The sequence below is a fragment of the Canis lupus genome, chromosome 11, assembly GCF_011100685.1.
Source record: "Canis lupus familiaris isolate Mischka breed German Shepherd chromosome 11, alternate assembly UU_Cfam_GSD_1.0, whole genome shotgun sequence".
Lineage (NCBI taxonomy): Eukaryota > Metazoa > Chordata > Mammalia > Carnivora > Canidae > Canis > Canis lupus.
The window spans coordinates 17851140-17869168 of record NC_049232.1 but is presented as its reverse complement, the minus strand read 5'-3'; the positions used below and the strand labels follow the sequence as shown (position 1 = coordinate 17869168).

At 38.9% G+C, this 18029-nt stretch overlaps 1 protein-coding gene across 2 annotated transcripts in view; it reads right to left on the bottom strand.

The window, feature by feature from the left end:
- The window catches only part of SLC27A6 (solute carrier family 27 member 6), a 69273-nt gene that overhangs the window by 20278 nt on the left and 30966 nt on the right, over window positions 1-18029 (bottom strand). Inside the window, exon 5 of one of the 2 annotated variants that reach the window (XM_038552059.1) lies at window positions 336-530. The exons of the other annotated variant lie outside the window; for it this stretch is intronic. Within the exon in view, the coding sequence (XP_038407987.1) occupies window positions 336-530 (195 nt within the window). The remainder of the gene's footprint in view (window positions 1-335; window positions 531-18029) is intronic. 2 annotated transcript variants of the gene reach the window in all.

Sequence of the window (18029 nt, the reverse complement as noted above, 5' to 3'; positions counted from 1 at the left end):
TGAAAATATGCAGGAAAAATGGAAAGAGTCAAATTAATATGTATCAGAAACTTTGCTTGCTATTTACACATCATATCATTAAATTTGAAAACAGAACAAAAGACTTGGGTATCATTATCCCCACATTATAAAGGAACACATGGGAGATACTTGAGGTTTTTTTAAGCTATGGTTCACCTAGAGCCATGACTTTATAGAAGTTCTCAACATTTCTAAATAAAAGAAAAAAAATAGAAAAGAAAAGTAATAATATTTACAATAATTTACAAGCAGGAAGTCTAGAAGAGAGGTAAACCGACCTCATATTTCCTTTGTAAAGAAAATACTATACTTACTTTGTAAAAGAAATTTGTTCTCCCAATGGATCCTATTTTCCCAGTGTGATTCATAAAACAAATGTTTCCTTCAGTAGCTCCATAAAGCTCACACATCTTAATATTTCCAAATCTGTCCAAAAATTCCCTCCATACATCACTCCGTACACCATTTCCAACTGCCAAACGCACTTGATGATCCTTTTCTCCTTCTCTCTGTTAAAGACAAGGTTTTACTTGTAATTTATTAATTCCAGTTCTCCATTCTTTTTTTCATTACTTGTAAACTAAATGGCAAATATCCAGAAGTAAGTTGCACATATGCAATAATGGAAGGGAAGTAAAAAAATTATGTTTAACTCTGTTGCAGAACCGTGTCCAATAGCTAATGAAACTAACATTGGCCTAAAGTAATACAGCTTTTACTACCCCATATCTGGAAAAAGATCTTCCTACATTCCAGATCATGAAAGCCTTTTTTTTGATAGAGATCAGGTAAGGCAGAAAGCATATTTCAGGGAAAAAAGCATTACTTTAAAAAAATTATAAAATATACTTGAGTCTGTACTCTCAGCCCTACTATTTATTACCTATATAACTTTGAACAAAAGGTTGAATACCATTCTGATTCTCAGTTTTTTCACTTGCAAAACTGAGAACATCTATCTCACCCATATACTGCATTTCAAGGGTAAACTCAAGGCCTAGCATATGGTAAACAGTAAATTAAGGTCATCTAATCCTTGTAATATTTGGCTTGCAAATATTATGGCAACTACTTGTAAATATTATTTTTGAATGCACAATATTCTCACATCTTTACTTCTGATTCATACTTTAGAATTAAAAGAAAAAAGAAAATATATTTTATTCTATGTTCAATAGGCACTATGTTAAGTAACATGAATTATACACTGATCAAAAATGAGAACCTCACACCTGTTAGAATGGCTATTTTTATTTTTTTCAAATATTTTATTTATTCATTTGAGAGAGAGAGAGATAGACATAGCAAGCAACCAAGAGAGCACAAGTAGGGAGGAAAGGGAGAAGCAGGCTCCCTCCTCAGCAGGGAGCCCGATGTAGGGCTTGATCCCAGGACACTGAGATCATGACCTGAGCCAAAGGCAGACGCCTAACCAACCACCTGAGCCACCCAGACACCCCTAAACATGCTATTTTTATTTTTAAATTTTATTTATTTATTTTTTTAAATTATTATGGAGCAGATTTAGATTATGGAGCAAATCTTCCACATTCTTGTTCCTTTTTAAAATATTTTATTTATTTATTCATAGACACACCGAGAGAGAGACGCAGAGACACAGGCGGAGGGAGAAGCAGGCTCCATGCAGGGAGCCCGATGTGGGACTCCAGGATCACACCCCAGGCTGCAGGCGGCGCCAAACCGCTGCGCCACCCGGGCTGCCCTAAACATGCTATTTTTAAAAGAGATAAGAAATAACAAGTGTTGGCAAAGACGTTTTGGAAAGGGAACTCTTGCACTATGGGGTGGGAATGTGAATTGGTACAGCTACTGTGGAAAACAGAAAGGAGTTTCCTCCAAAAATTAAAACTAAAACCCCCCATATAATCCAGCAATTCCACTTCTGGGCACTTCTGTGAAGGAAATAAAAATGCTAATTAGCAAAGATATATGCACCTTCATGTTCACTATAGCATTATATACAGTAGCCAAAACACAGAAACAACCTAAGTGCCCATTGACAGATGAATGGGTAAACAAATTGTGGTACACACACACACACACACACACACACACACGTGTACACACAGACAGTGTGATGTTATTCAGCCAAGAAATATTGCCATCTGCAACAACATACATAGACCTTGAGGGTATTATGCTTAGCGAAATAAGTCAGAGAAAGACAAAGACCATGTGATCTCATTTATGTGTGAAATAAAAAAGAACCCCTTCCCAAATTCTCCAAATCCAAAGCTCATAGATATAGAAGAACAGAGGCAGGGAGTGGGTGGGGGATGAAATGGGTAAAGGGGATCAAAACGTACAACCTTTCAGATAACAGAATAAGTCATGGGAAGGTTACATACAGCATGGTGAATACAGTTAAAAATGCTGTGCTAAATATCTGAAAGTTGCTAAGAAAGTAAATCTTAAGTTTTGCCACAAGGAAAAGAAATTTATAACTATGTGTAATGTTGGACCTTAACTAGGCTTATGTTGATGATCAATCTGCAATATATACAAATATCAACTCATGTCATACACCTTGGACTTAGATGATGTTAAATGTCAATTATATCCTACTAAAAAATTAGACTAAGAATATACTATCAATTAGAGCAAGTATATACTATCAGTATAGTTATGGTAAATCCATAAGTCCCTCTGAGCCACCCCTATCCTCACCAAAGCTATTATAAAATTAACAAGAAAAAATAATACATTAGCAATAATCATAGAAGAGAAAACAATGTCCTTGACACTTGTAATTCAAAATGATCAATTGGTCACATTCTTTATCTCAGTTCCTCCTCAGTCTTAAAGGAAAGATTTTAACCTATTAATTCTCAAGAACAGAGAGAATGTGAGTGCAAAGTAAGTTTGGAAACTGGAAAGCAAACAGGCGATAGCCATGTGAGCGGAAAAGGCTGGCATCAAAGCCTGAGGTGGGGACACAATAAATGGTCTGAGGTGTTATGGAAACAACACAAAGAATAAGGAAGGCAGAAGGCTTGGTTGAAAATTTTTAAGAAGTTCCTGTACCCTTAGAGACTCCAACACTGACAAGGTATCTGGACATCTGCCCTCACTATGCATTAGCCAAACACTGGAAACTAACTCTCTGGAGATGTCCATCCACATAGACACCAGTTTGGGTTGAGGAACCTAATGAAAACAGGAGTGTTACATAGAAGTATGAATACTAAATGGTGAGATCTTTAAACCCTTCTACTCTGAGCTCAGAGCAAAACTAATTCTGAGTGACAGAAATCCGAATACTGTCCATACATGGTGGGACAGTGAGTGATCTTGAAGCTATCCAGGGGGATAGTCTTCAAGAAAAAAATAAGTTAAATTACTTAAAAATACTCCAAGTGCTATTCAGTCAAATTGAGAAATTTCAGCTGTGAAGGAGAACTTGAGAGTATTTTGTATTGATTCCTTTAGACACTCCCTAATTCATTAAGCATTCAGAAAGCTAAATTTTTTAAAAGGCAATTACTGGAAATGAAAAGTTGAAACAGTCAAGCTGTAATTATATTTTAATTACATGATGTGCTGCAGCTGTGAATAAAATGTACATATTATAATTTCTTTATAATAACTTAAAAATGATTATCAACACATTTTAAAATGATCATAATCATATTTGTGCCAAAGAGAGAGAAGCAATAATATGTATGTGAATATGTGAGTAGGAAGCAGGTAGCTGACACTTAAAACTGAAACACCCAGAAATAGTTACATATTTGATTGAGAAATATGTGACTACACAACAACCACAAATCCCTTTAAATAACTAAGGGTGTCTACCTCTAGAGATCAGGTATTGATAGCAGGCGGTTACTGTTTAGAGGACTATTTGAGTTTTTAAACTATAGAAGTCCTTATTTAAGAGAATAAAAATTGAATGAAAAAAAACCAAGGCAAATAAGAGCGTGGAAATACCTAAAATAAGACTCCAACTTGCTGATTTCCTTAGCCCCACATCAAGAGAATTAACGATAAACATTCTGCAGACAGAAAAAAAACCACAAAAACCTTACTCTGATAAGAGCAGCTCCTTCCAAAACAGAGTAGCAGTTCTGAACTGGTTCGCACCTCCTACGGGCATGTTGGATATTGCCTACCTGCTACAGAACTAGTTCTTGAATTTTCTGCTGCCATTTCTCTGTATAAAACAGTAGTGGCACAAATCTTAGGATTTATTTTGCTTGAACAGAGAACAATCTTTTATATGGTATAACTCTTGGATGCTTTCCAGGTCAGAGAGGAGTTTCAGCAAGTATCATTATTTATAAAATGTGTTGGCACACTCCAGAAAACAATAAGAAGGTGGTTTATAAACCAAACTCCATAGACTCTAACCTGTGTGTGCTACAGCTATAGAAGCTTACCGAATAAGGGTAAATATTCACCCAAAAATGATTCAATTGATAGAGAAAATCGAATTATCAATACTAGGGTAAGGCTTTTATCTAAAAATATCAATTTCACTTTTTTAACCCTCAAGACATCTTTTTTTCTATGGCCTTCTTTTTTATTTAATTTTTAAAATTTATTTGAGAGAGAGAGAGAGAGAGAGAGAGAGAAACCAGGGAAAAAATCCTCAAGCAGAGTCCCTGCTGAGCATGGATTCCATGGTGGGGCTCCATCCCAGAACCCTAAAATCATGACCTGAGCCTAAATCAAGAGTCAGATCCTTAACTGAATGAGCCACTCAGGTGTCACTGATCTTTCCCTTTAAAACAAATCCAGAAGATCATGCTTTGAGGGGTATGAGGAAAGATGAACTGATTCATTATTTATTATTTGAATAAAGGAAACAAAAATCTGAATGATATTATTGACAACTTTAGGTAATTATCTCAGTAAACTGTAAAACAACTATAATTTACATCACTCACATCAATTATGTCCTTTATATTTCATTCTTTCAGGAGTGCTTAGGTTTGTATTTTCAGTTTTCTTTTAAAGGAATATTTAGAGAATTGTTTAAAAGTATTTTGTGTGCATGTACTGATTCAGTTTAAAGATGTCTGTAAAATTTTAGACTTTTATTAATGGAGGACCTTCTATTTGCAAGCCTTTGGATAAGTAAAGCTGAATAAATTGTAAACTAAATTTTGTGAAATCTGAATTGGCTATAAATGAGACAAATCATTACATGAAATTTTAAAAGTTATGCTTTTCTCACAAAGTTAATTCTAGATGAACATAATAGTTAAATATAAAGAAGAAAATTGTCTGTTGATTTTTTTGCTATTGGATGGAAAAGGAGATTTTAAATCACAAATTAGGTAGAAATACTAACAAAATGAGAGAATAATATATTTAATTATAAAAATAAACACAGGGCACCTGGGTAGCTCAGCCGGTTAAGCATTTGCCTTTGCCTCAAGTCATGATCTCAGGGTCCTGGGATCCAGCCCCATATCAGGCTTCCCTGCTCAAGAGGAAGTTGGCTTTTTCCTCTCCCCTACTCATGCTCTCTCTCTCTCTCTCTGTCTCAAATAAATAAATAAATAAAATCTTTAAAAAATAATTTTAAAATTATATAAAACCTGTAGCAAGTCCAAAAGACAGTTATTTTTGGCATACACACACACTTATATGTATATACATATACAAAAAGAAGGAAAGAGAGAGAGAGAGAAATAAACAAAAGTTTTTAAAAAGTAGTTTGCACAAGAATGGAAAATTTACCTAAAACACACATACAATAAGATGTTCTCATAAGGTCTAAATCAAGGGTTAGCAAAATAGGGGCCAGATTCAGTCTACTTTCTGTTTTTGTGAATAAAGTTTTATTAGAATAGCACCACATCTATTTATATGGACTATCTCTTGCTGCTTTTGTAATAGAGAGGCAGAATTAAATATCTGTGACAGAGAAGCATGATCCATAAAGCCTAAAATAATATATTAATCTGTGCTTTTGCTGACCTTTGTCCTAAATTGTAAAGAAAGAAAAAAGCGCCACAGCTTCCTAATGTTAAGACAAGCCAAGTATCATCTGGTTTCACTGGATGTTACACTGGTTCTACAAATATTGATCCATTAAAATTCTTCATCCAGATGCCCATGTACACTCATTTTATGTTTCTTTCTTAAAATGGGCTTTATCTCACTGGAAATAACTGGGAACTGGTTTTATTTGTAAAGGGGGTGAGTAGCTTCTCATGCAATTGAGCATTTGGTCAGTGGGCAAAATTTTGATCAGATGGGTCTTTTATCCAGCTAGTGATGTGAAGCTGTGGGAGATGACTGGAAGCCAGAGGAGAGCATCAAGCAGAGCCTGATGTAATAACTACATTAATCTGGTGCCCACTGGCATGATGGACTGGGAGTTGGCAGCAGTATGAAGTGGAAAAGGTGGGTCAGCAGAATGGCAAATGTGAGAAAAAAACATAATCAGGACTGGCAATGGGAGTTTTAAAAAGTGATCCTGGAATATATGGAAATTGGGAGGTTGGTCTGAGGGTTGCTTATTATATTAGGTTTATATGTGTCTGTTTTGAAATTGTTCAGAAACTGGTGGTACATCATCTAAAACACAACCAAATTTTTATAACTCCCCCCTAAAATTAAAAAAAAAAAATCCCCTTCAGGATGCTTGAAGTGCTGGCTGAGTGTCTGACTCTTGATCTCAGCTCAGGTCTCGATCTCATGGTTGTGAGTTCCAGTCGTGCATTGGGTAGGTGCTAGGTGTGGAAGGAAGGAAGGAAGGAAGGAAGGAAGGAAGGAAGGAAGGAAGGAAGGAAGGAAGGAAGAAAAAAAATCCCTTTAGCTGTCCGTAAGTTCCTTCAAACCTTCTCAGAAGAAATTCTTATTCCTTTTAGCTCTCCCTGAGGCATGAACGTACTGCTTAAATATCACTAGATATCTAAGCTGCATCGGAAATGGAATGAGGAGAGTATGCATAAGTACAATTAGATGAATGAAGGAATACTTAAGACCTACATATATACATGCAGAAGAGAAAGAAGACACAGACTGGCAGAGAATTAAAGATGAGACAGAGATAGAGAATACATGGAGAGAAGCAGAGACACACAGAAAGGAGGAAAGACAGGCAAAAGTGAAAGAAAGTGAGAGAGACCCACAGAGAAGAAAAGCAAGAGAGACATACAGAGCAAGAGAGTGGAGAGAGACGGGAAGGGGAGAGACATGGGGGGAGGGAGAGAGTATAAACAAAACAGAAAGGGACAAAGAGTGAAACAGAGATGTATGATGACAAAGACAAAGACTGACATATTCAGAGGCAGGGAGAGACCCTATGAGGGAGGAAACAAGGAGAAACTCCAAGTGATGCAGGGAGATGCTCACACCCACTCATGGATGTGATGCAGGAATGCAACGTGCATCATATTCACAGAGACACGGAGACCCCCATGCTGAGATGCAGAGGCAAAGGCCCTTGCCCAGGAGGGGTGCTTGCTCTCTCCCGCTCACCCTCCCTCTCTTTCCTCCTCACACACAGGATCTCTCCCTCCCCCCCCCCCATGCACAGAGGGAGAGAGAGAGAGAAAGTAAAACAACAACAACAAAAAGATCACCTAGACCAGAGACACAGACTTGAAGAAAGAAAGACGCACACACAGAGACACACAAATACAGAGACACAGGGATTGGGACCCACAGAAAGAGATACAAGCAAACCAAACCAAGAAGCAAACAAGGAAACACAGGTAAGGTAGAAACAGAGGAAGGGTGACAAATGCAGAAATCCACAGGGCGTGGGGACAGGAAACAAAGACATGTCTACAGTCAAATCAGCAGAAGCAAAAGGAGTGGATGTGTTCAGGTTACTGTATTATCTCCTTTTAATCACCGTGACAACCCTATAAAATAAGATGCGTTATCCTCATGTTGCACACTGGGACAGTGAAGTTCAGGTCCAAGGTCACAGATGCGAACTAGACAAGCGACAGAATGTGGACTCATTAAAACGAGAGTGCAAGAGTGCGTGTAGGCAGGGGCCGTTCTCTCCTCCGCGGTGCTCCGTTGCCTGGACAGTGCCGGGTGCACGAGGGGTGCTCACAGCATATCCGTGGAAGGGAGGCAGGGGGCAGGGAAGGCAAGTCCTAGAAAAAAGAAGACCAAGAGGGAGGGAGGGAGGGAAAGAAAGAAGGCGAGGACAGAAAAAACCAGCTCAAAACCCCCCAAAGCCCACGTTCTATTTTTCCAAGTATTTCCCTAAGATTTTAGTAATAGGAAGCGATCAAAATATGTGTTTCTAGTTCAATAGTTGGTGCTTAAATATTTATAGACTCGCACACACGCAGAGAGTAGGCCATTTTACAGTACACGGGAAGTACTCATTGGTTTTCTCCAGCCACTTAAAATCCCATTTGAGGGATCCCTGGGTGGCGTAGAGGTTTGGCGCCTGCCTTTGGCCCAGGGTGTGATCCTGGAGACCCGGGATCGAATTCCACGTCAGGCTCCCGGTGCATGGAGCCTGCTTCTCCCTCTGCCTGTGTCTTTGCCTCTCTCTCTCTCTGTGTGTGACTATCATAAATAAATAAAAATTTTAAAAAAATCCCATTTGAAATTTAAAAGGAAATCTGCCGAATGAGTCAGACCTTCTAATAGGGGTCCCAGGGTCTTGGGTTTCCTTTTGTACCCATATCAAGTTGGACACACCGTGTCCAACTGATGTGACCAGACCAGTACAGGATGCCATCCGGCGGACCGAGGTTCCAGTCTCATCAAAGCGATCTCGAGGAGCCCTTTCCCGCAGTGTAGGGTGAGCTGCTACATGCCAGGCAGTGGTTAAGCTACAGCTCCATCCTACTGAGCCTTATATTTATTTAATCACTTGCTGGAGTGGGCAGGCCTCTAACAATGCCCTCCTAGAAACAAAGTCTTTTTCTTCCAGAACATGGGCTGAATCCTACCCAGCAAATCTAAATCGCATCCAAGCTAAGTGCCTCTTTCTATGCCTATGGAAAGCGAACGTCTGAAGGTTCTGCTTCAACACAGGTAATTTTACATCAACCTTGATTTCTCAGAAGCAGAGAGTGTTTGTTGATAGATGGAGACACAGAAAAGAAATAGAAATTAACAGTGAAAACGAAAGGGCGAATCATTTTGCTTTCAGCCTCGGGTAAATGGCTGCTTAATGTGCAAAACACAAGTATGGTCTAATTCCTAAAGGATCATCTGAAACGTGTAACAACACATGCTAGGGATTATGATTCTTCCATCTTGATTCTCTTTATAAGACCTTTAATTTTCTAAAACCTGCTGGTAATTACACATGCACACGGGTCACACCAACACATTTCATGTAATGAGAACTATATTCCAACAGTTTGCTGCCTTCACAGATGCTCCAATATTACAGGCTGGAAAAAAAAAAGGGCAGCAAGCCAACTGGGTGTTACAGAACGGATACAAAGTAACACTAAATGCAAACAGACTGTCAAAGAATCCCGAAGCCAAAAAAAAAAAAAGCGTAAAATAGCAGACTTTCTTTTTTTTTATTCTTAAAAGATTTTATGTATTGAGAAAGAGAGCATGCACAAGCAGGGGGAAGGGCAAAGGGAGAGGCAGCCTCCCCACTGAGCAGGGACCACCCCCCCACTTTCCAACTCAGGGCTCAACTTAGGGCTTGATCCCAGGACCCTGGGATCATGACCCGAGCCAAAGGCAGACGCTTAACCAACTGAGCCACCCAGGTGTCCCAATAGCAGACTTCCTTATACTGGAGCAGGAAAGGAATGGTGGTGGTTGGGGGGTTGGGGGAGCAGACAGGGTGGAGGCCTCTCCTGAGAAAGGCCTGGAGAGTATTTAAAAGGAGAGACCTAAAAAAAATAAAAATAAAAATAAAAATAAAAATAAATAAATAAATAAATAAATAAATAAATAAATAAATAAATAAATAAATAAATAAAAGGAGAGACCTGCCTCACTAACTTGACGGGCTCCAGCTTCCAAAAGCCTTTGCCATGTGGCCTCTCCAGGCTGAGTCTGGGCAGGCCATGGTTTCAGAGACACCAGCCCTCAGTTCAACAAATCATTTTAAGGCATAAATAATAGCGTGAAAAGAACTCTGTGATCTCAAGTGTTAACAGCAGAAAGCAACCACAATGTGGGCTTATTTCAAACTCCTCTTCTAGATAGAATAGTGAGAGGGACTGCCATTTACAGGCCACTTCTTCTGAACAAGTGTTTTCTATTCTGGCAGCCCTCAGGGGAACTCACAGTGGAGGGAAAGCCACGTTGCAGGCCAGAGTTATTTCCAGATCGCCTTGTTTGAGGATGACTGACTCCAGGAGTCTATGCAAGGTTTGCCTTGAACCTGAATGACAGTGCAAAGCTGGATGAAAAAAAAAGGGGGGCTGTGTAGAAGTAAAGGGAGGTTGATCTGGAAACCCAGAGTAAGGGTCACCTGAGCCACAAGTAACATAACTTATTAATGAAATGTTCTGAAAAATGCAGGGGCCCATGACCAAGATAATTTCTGCAGTGAGCTGGACACAGCAATGGTCTGACTCCCTCCATGCAAGGATGCAAACTTTTGATCTATCCAAACTCCTTCCGTGTGAGTTCTGTCCTCCAGCCCTTACCCCACCCCAGGAACATGGCTTTCTGATTACAACTGAGCTTCTCATGCAGGTCCAGGACTAGGGAAAGATTATGCTGATCGTGAGCACATAAGTATCCCAGCAATGAGGCTCTTTGCATTTGTTACTTTCTTTTTAAAAAATAATTCAACAGATTTTTATTGAGCACCTTTTATGTGTCAGGTACCATTGGCAGCACTGAGGGTATAACTATAGGTGAAGAAGATAAACTCCCTGCATTCCTGGAGCAGGAAATAATAGCAGAAGGGGGAGGTCAGGAGAGAATGAAGAATAATTATAGATAAAATCTGTAATAGGGTAATAAGTTCTCTAAAGAAAAATTAAGCAGTGGGGGCACCTGGGTGGCTTAGTGATTGAGCATTTGCCTTTGGTCGTGATCCCAAGGTCCTGGGATTGAATCCCGCATTGGGCTCCCCTTGGGGATCCTGCTTCTCCCTCTGCCTATGTCTCTGCTTCTCTCTCTGTGTCTCTCATGAATAAATACAGGAAATCTTAAAAAAAAAAAAAAAGAAAAATTAAGCAGTGAAAGAAGCCTATGAGATAAACACTGTAATAGAATGTGACTTCATTCTTGATGTCTGACTGCTGCTAGCCCTCCGGCTCTAGCATTTCCCTCTCCTTCTGCCCCCCACCCTCCACATCTGGGCAAGCTGATGAGAACATTCAGTGCTCCTGCCTTTGGCAGCAACAGAAGTTCAAAGTACACAAACAACCTCACATGTACAAGACCACTTGCCCTGATGCCTCCTCCTTGTCAAAATATGAGCCGAACTTGTCTCTTTCCATGGCTTTCTGAAGTCACCTTTGGATATGCTTGGGACCCTCCCCTGCTCTCCACAGCAAGCCCTATTCTCTTGGTGTATGTACAGTATCATAAGTCTAAGCCACTATACCAAATTTGGGTATGGGACCATCCAAGTTGGGAAGGTGATCACACCACACATACCAATAGGATTAGTGGTCAGAGGAGCCCTCCCAGGGGAGGGGAGATTGGGATGGATGAGGAAGTGGGCCATGCAAATACCCAAGGGAACAAATACCCTCTGTTCAGGGGGAGAGAAGTGATAGCTCTGGAATATTCACGGAAAAGCAAGGCAGCCAGCAAAGCTGAGGTGGCGTAAACAAGGAAAGAGCGTGGTGTGGCAGGGAGGTGGGGGCTGAGGGGGGATGCTAGCAGGGAAAACAGACCACACAGAGCTCAGCGGTCCATTCCAAAGGAATTTGGATTTTCTTCCAAGTGAACCATCACAGGTTACTTTAATAGTGAAGTAATACAACCTGACTTGCATTTTAATGGAATCATTTCAACTGCAAGAATATAATTTAAGGAGAGACACCAGGGTGGCTCAGTGGTTGAAGACTGTCTGCTTTCGGCTCAGGGCATGATCCCGCGGGTCTGGGATTGAGTCCTGCATTGGGCTCCCAGAGGGGAGCCTGAATCTCCCTCTGCCTATGTCTCTGCCTCTCTCTGTGCTCTCATGAAGAAATATAAAATCTTAAAAAAAAAAAAAAAAGAATCTAATTTAAGGAGACAAAAATGATGTGAAGAAGCAGCCAGGGCTAAAATATCGGTGTGGGGGGAACTAGAGCTGGCTCCGATGAGAGCAGGAAGGAGGCAGTAAGCTGAGGTCTGGTTCTGGATACATGTGAAGGTCGAATCTGCAGGGGTTGCTCATAGATGAGATGGGAAGTGAAGGAGAGAAGATCTGTGTGGCTGAGCAGCGGGATGGGGTGAGAAGTGCATGTTGAAGGAGGAGGTGGTGAAAAAGTTGAGCTCTCCCACTTTTTGAGATTAAATGTCAATTAGATTTCTAAGTGGAGATGTCAAGCGGGAATGTAGATATATGAAACCTGAAATCAAGGGAGAAGACACAGCTGGAGATATAAATTGAGAGTGAAGTTGTGGATGGTATTTGTATCTAGAAACATATTCAGTGAGTGAGATGAGAGAGAAGAAAGGTTTGATTGTGAGTCATGGGCATGGTAACATTTACAGGTCAGGAAGATTAAGGAAGATTCAGCAATGGAGACCATCTAAAACTGTCAGCTAGCACTCTGGAGCTTGGTCTATATGAGTCAATCTAAAGACATAAACTGATAAAACGAGATCTGAACCTGTTAGACAACTTTGGCATATTTGCTGTGGTAACAAAAACCATCTTGTGAGGTCTCTTCCAGAGAGGCCCTCAAGGTGACATCACCTTCTAATCTGTCTGTTTCCATGTGAATTTCTGTGCTTCACTCCTTAACCCTTACATCAACCCTGGACATAACTGCTATTACTCTCATGTTATAGATGAAAAAATTGAAGTGGGAACTGCTCAGAAAAGCAATCTAATTTGCCCAAGATCAAGGAACTTTCGAGACATGGAAGTTAAGTTTGAATTTCAAGCTCCCTGACTCCAAGGGGCAAAGAAATGAAATGACTTGCCTGATGTGATACAGAGAATTAATGGAAAGGCTGGAAATAGATCCCTGATATGTTTAATATAAAGTTATTGTTATTTTTTTCCATTGGGAATAAAATGATCACTTGGAAAATTCTGGTCATTTATCATTTGCTGAAAGATTCTTGTTCTTGCTCACTGAAGGGCAAAGATTTTATTTGTCTGTAACAAGGACGTCAGGAACATGCTATTAAAGGAATAGGCAACGTGTAAAATTGCAAATACATAATAAAACAATCTTGGATGTAAATTTTAAAATGTTAAATCAATTTGGACTGTAGGAAAACCTCACTCTCATACCACATTTACATTAAAAATAGCATAACCCAAGAGCAAACAGGCATCATATCTTCAAGATTTTTAATTTTCTATTTTTGTTTTTAGTACTTTTACTTGTGAAAAATGTTATAAAATTATTACTATTTTAATATTTTAAAGTTTTACTTAAAAACCATCATGCTGTACTTAAACAGGTTTTATAATCATTATTTTATTTACTTATTTTTTAGAGTGAAAGAGAGTGTGTGTCCATGAGCAGGGGTCGGGGGAGGGGCGTGAGGTCGGTCAAAGACAAAGAGAGAGAGACAGATCCCAAGCAGGCTCCAAGCTCAGTGCCAAGCGGGAGGTGGGGCTCAGTCTCACAACCCTGGGATCATGACCTGAGCCAAAATCAAGAGCCTACTGACTGAGCTATCCAGGTGCCTCTAAACTGGTTTTTATAGTTAAAATATGATTTTTATTAGTGAAAGACCAATTATTTTCACCACTCACAAAAATTACTCTAATTTTACAATGATGGGAAGCCTGGGTGGCTCAGCGGTTGAGCACCTGCCTTCAGCCTAGGGCGTGATCCTGGGAGTCCTGGGATCAAAATCAAGAGTCTGATGCTTAAGTGAATGAGTCACCCAGGTGCCCCTATTTGTTGGGAAATGTAATAAATAAAAGATATGTATATTCTTACTGGAAAGCATAGCATGAATAATATAAGCAGATAGAAAATTATATATTATATATATCACTACTTGTGAAGTATGAATCATTAAATATTAAAAATCAGCACTTATTAAAACTCTTTAACAATATACACAATCTACAACATCTCAAAATATTTATTAATTCCCTGCTAATTCTACTAGCATTTAGCCTGCTTATAGTTATTTCTTATGTTAGTCCTTCTAAGGACTATATTTCTATATTTGTAGTTTCTAAGCAGAAAAGAAGGTTCTGGGAACTTGCCAACTTTTCTAATTGCTTTCATATCTAGTATGAGAATATTAAACACATCTTTGATTTACTTACGGAAAATTGAGTTTTAAAAGAGATGATTTACTCAACCATATAATAAAATGCTTCAAATATTTGGGGGAAAGAAATAACAAAACATGTATATATATCTTAAAACGACTAGGTCTCGGAGATGAAATCAATTGTTTTGACAGTTCCAGAGAAGAAAATGTAAATGAAACTCAGAACATCTTAGTAAGAATTAAAGCTCATATTAATTTAAAAATATCATTCTTTAGAGGTTATTGTGATGAGAAAAGTTTCCAGATCTCAATGTTTTGATAAACTACATCTTTTACAAGATGTGGAAAGATGAAAATGGGGTGATAAAACATTTGAAGCTATGTAGAAACTAAGAAAATGAAAACATGATAAAAGAATGAAAGTTTTTAATACATTCATTAAGGTACATTTATTCATCTATGCCAACTTAGCATAAGTTACTCCCTTCTGTTGGAATTTTATTCTTTGATACTTCTCCATCCCCACCTCCTACCTAAATACAACAAGGAAAACTTGAAGTTTGGAAGAAATGATGAGTTTTCTTTGGAGAAAATAGAGCAGGTGTCTTTTCAAATTGAAGTCTTAAAATCTTACGGTGCTGATGTTTGATTCTTGTTATTTAAGGTCTTCATTTTGTTATCCTCAAATAAGCCCAGCAAACACTTAAGCATGCCCTGCACAATTGTCCAAACATTGCTAGTAAAAAAATTAATATGGCTTTTAATGAACAATATTTAATATTTATCAAATATCCGGGTCCTGTAAAATGTCTGTCTTTTCAGAGTAACAATTGAATGTAATCCATTTTGTCAAAGTTTTAATACACTTTAACGAAAGTATCCAGAATCCAAAGGATACTTACTAGTGGCCAGTGAATTTCCTGGCTTTTAAGAAAACAGAGGAAAGAAAAGGTATATAACTTATAGAAGATATATTCACTAAAATGCATATGCCAAAATACATATACTAGAAAGTAAAGGCTGTGCCTTCAGAATGTCAATATGTAGGTGTTTTATGTTGAGACAAACTATACTGCCTAAATGACAAAATATAATATTAACTTGAAAAGCAGGTATTACACATATGTATCATAAAATAGGTCTTTGCTTTATTAATTATATCTCACCCTCTGTACCGATGGGCTCCAGATTCCTACATCTGACTGCCTATTCCATTTCTTTACCTGGATGCCTAAGGAACACACCAAAGTAACAGGTCCAAAAGAAATTTAATTTTAACTCTTTAAATCTCACTTTTCCTCATCTCTGTGAAGGGCTCACCGTTTACCTGTTTCAGCGAAACACCTGAGACTCATCCTGCCTTCTGTTATTTCACTGCCTACCCCCATATACTGAAACCTGCAATATTACTGGAATGAATGAATGAATGAGTGAGTGAGTGATAGATACGATCCCACCCCTAGAGATTGCTAACTGTGGGCAGTTTTAGGCAGAGTTTCTTTAAATACAAGGAACCATGCAGGAATCCCCTGGAGGATCATTGATGGAGAGCACGTCACCATATTCCTCACCAGTCGATAGGAAATGCAGCATTAATGCTAAGAAAACAAAGAACTGGACCCAATCAGAGAGTTCATTGTGCTGCTTCAGTAATGCAGAAAACTTGAGAGATTGGACCCTGGGGAAGAGCTGCTTTCCTATTTTCCGGGGGTGGGGGGTGGGGGGTGGGGAAAGTAATTACTCCATTGCTCTCTAAGAGCCAGTACCTTGGCTTTTTTTAAAGGGCAGTGTTGCCAGAAGTTGGAGGCACATCCAATGTTTATGCCAGAGGAACTTTTGTAACTGGACTTTTTGAAAAAGAGAAAAAAGACTGGACTCGGTAGGGGGTGGATAAATGCTTCCTGCCAAGGAAAGCCACCCCGCGGGTGTTTTTGCGCAACTACGCATGTAAACCTCATGCAGCTTTGGGCAAAGCTCTGTTTATTTCCCTCTTTCCTCTTCCATTTGCCTTCAGGTAATCGCTTAAAGATTAGTTCACAAACACTATCTTTTCTTCCAAGAACCTCAGTGAAGATTCAAAATATGATGTAATTAACTAAAAGCAAAAGGAATCCCACCTTTAAACACTCAACTCAGACTGAATTCTGCCTGCAGGTGAATCTCCTTCGGAATATATGACTTGCCCTTGGATGGGCAACAAATCTTTTTTTTTTAAATATATTTTTTATAGATGTTCAATTTGCCAACATATAGAATAACACCCAGTGCTCATCCCGTCAAGTGCCCACCTCAGTGCCCGTGACCCAGTCACCCCCACTCCCCACCCACCTCCCCTTCCACCACCCCTAGTTCGTTTCCCAGAGAATCTGGGTGTCCTCAGAGAGTAGGCGGTTTTGCTTCTTCTTCTTCTTTTTTTTTTTTTAACTTAAGGATTTATTCTAAACAAATGTCTATGGGGCTTCAAACCATGGTTTAGGAGACATCCATTGTTAACTCTCTGAGGGCACTGACCCCAGTGCCTGTTTAGGCTTGGCCTTACCTGAAGCCACTGCTGTGCTGGGCAGCAAACACGGCCCCCTTCCCTGCAGGAGCAGTTCACTGACAGGAATAAATACCGGACAGAAAACAAGCAAGACCTCCTTGGAGGGGTCAGATGTCTTAACAGAATGACTTTCTTCCTTCCCTAATCTTTAATGCCAAGAACTGCTTGTTCTCATTCTGTGTGAAATCAACAAAAGGGATTAAGTAATACAATGCATCTCTGCATCAAAAAATTATGTTCTCCTTTGAGCAAAGCTATTTTTTTTTTTTTATTTGCCTTCTCTCCTCCTCCACTTGCCTTCAGGTAAATGCTTAGAGATTATTTCACAACCACTATCTTTTTGTTCAAAGAACTTTAGTTAAGAATTAAAATATTTAGGGTGACTGGGTGGCTCAGCTGGTTAAACATCTGCCTTTGGCTCAGGTCAGGATCCCAGGGTCCTAGGTTTGAGCTGCATGTCGGCTGACTCCCTCCTGAGCAGGGAGCCCTCTCTCTCTGTCCCTCTCCCTCTTCTCCTTGCTCGTGTTCTCTATCTCAAGTGGAAAAAAAATAATTACAATATTTAATTAACTAAAAAAAATTAGATATTTTACTTTTAATTCTCAGTTCTCTCATATGCTCTGTGCCTATAGCATTTTCCCAAAATTAGTGCATTCCAAATTCAGAGAGGTGAAAGGATATTTCTTTTTATAAAAAAAATTGAAAGGAACACACTTTGAAAAAAGATTTGTTGTGAAAATGACAAACTACTAATATTTTTATCATAGGAAATGGTAGCTCCAACAGATGAGATAAAACATTATGTGCTAAGGACATAAATTAGTAAAAGACTCATAAAAGATATTTTAAAGAGAAATACAGACAGAAAATTATCCCACCTTGCTAGTAATCTTAACAAAGAATTTAAAAATGTTTGTTTCTTGTCTACAAAATTAAAAATAAAATTAAATGACTCTTTCCCCATTTAAAAAAATAAGAAAAAAAACCCCAAGACATTCTTTGTTCAAACAAAATATTATTAAGAAGCACTAGCAAATTGGGTTTCATCCATCATATTTGAAAGACTGAACCATGAAGATTGTCCTATTTTCCCTGTTCACTATCCTTCAGAGACTTTTGAGAAACTTTGAAGGAGGTTCAAGTTCTCCATGAAACATAACTGGAAAACTATTTTTAA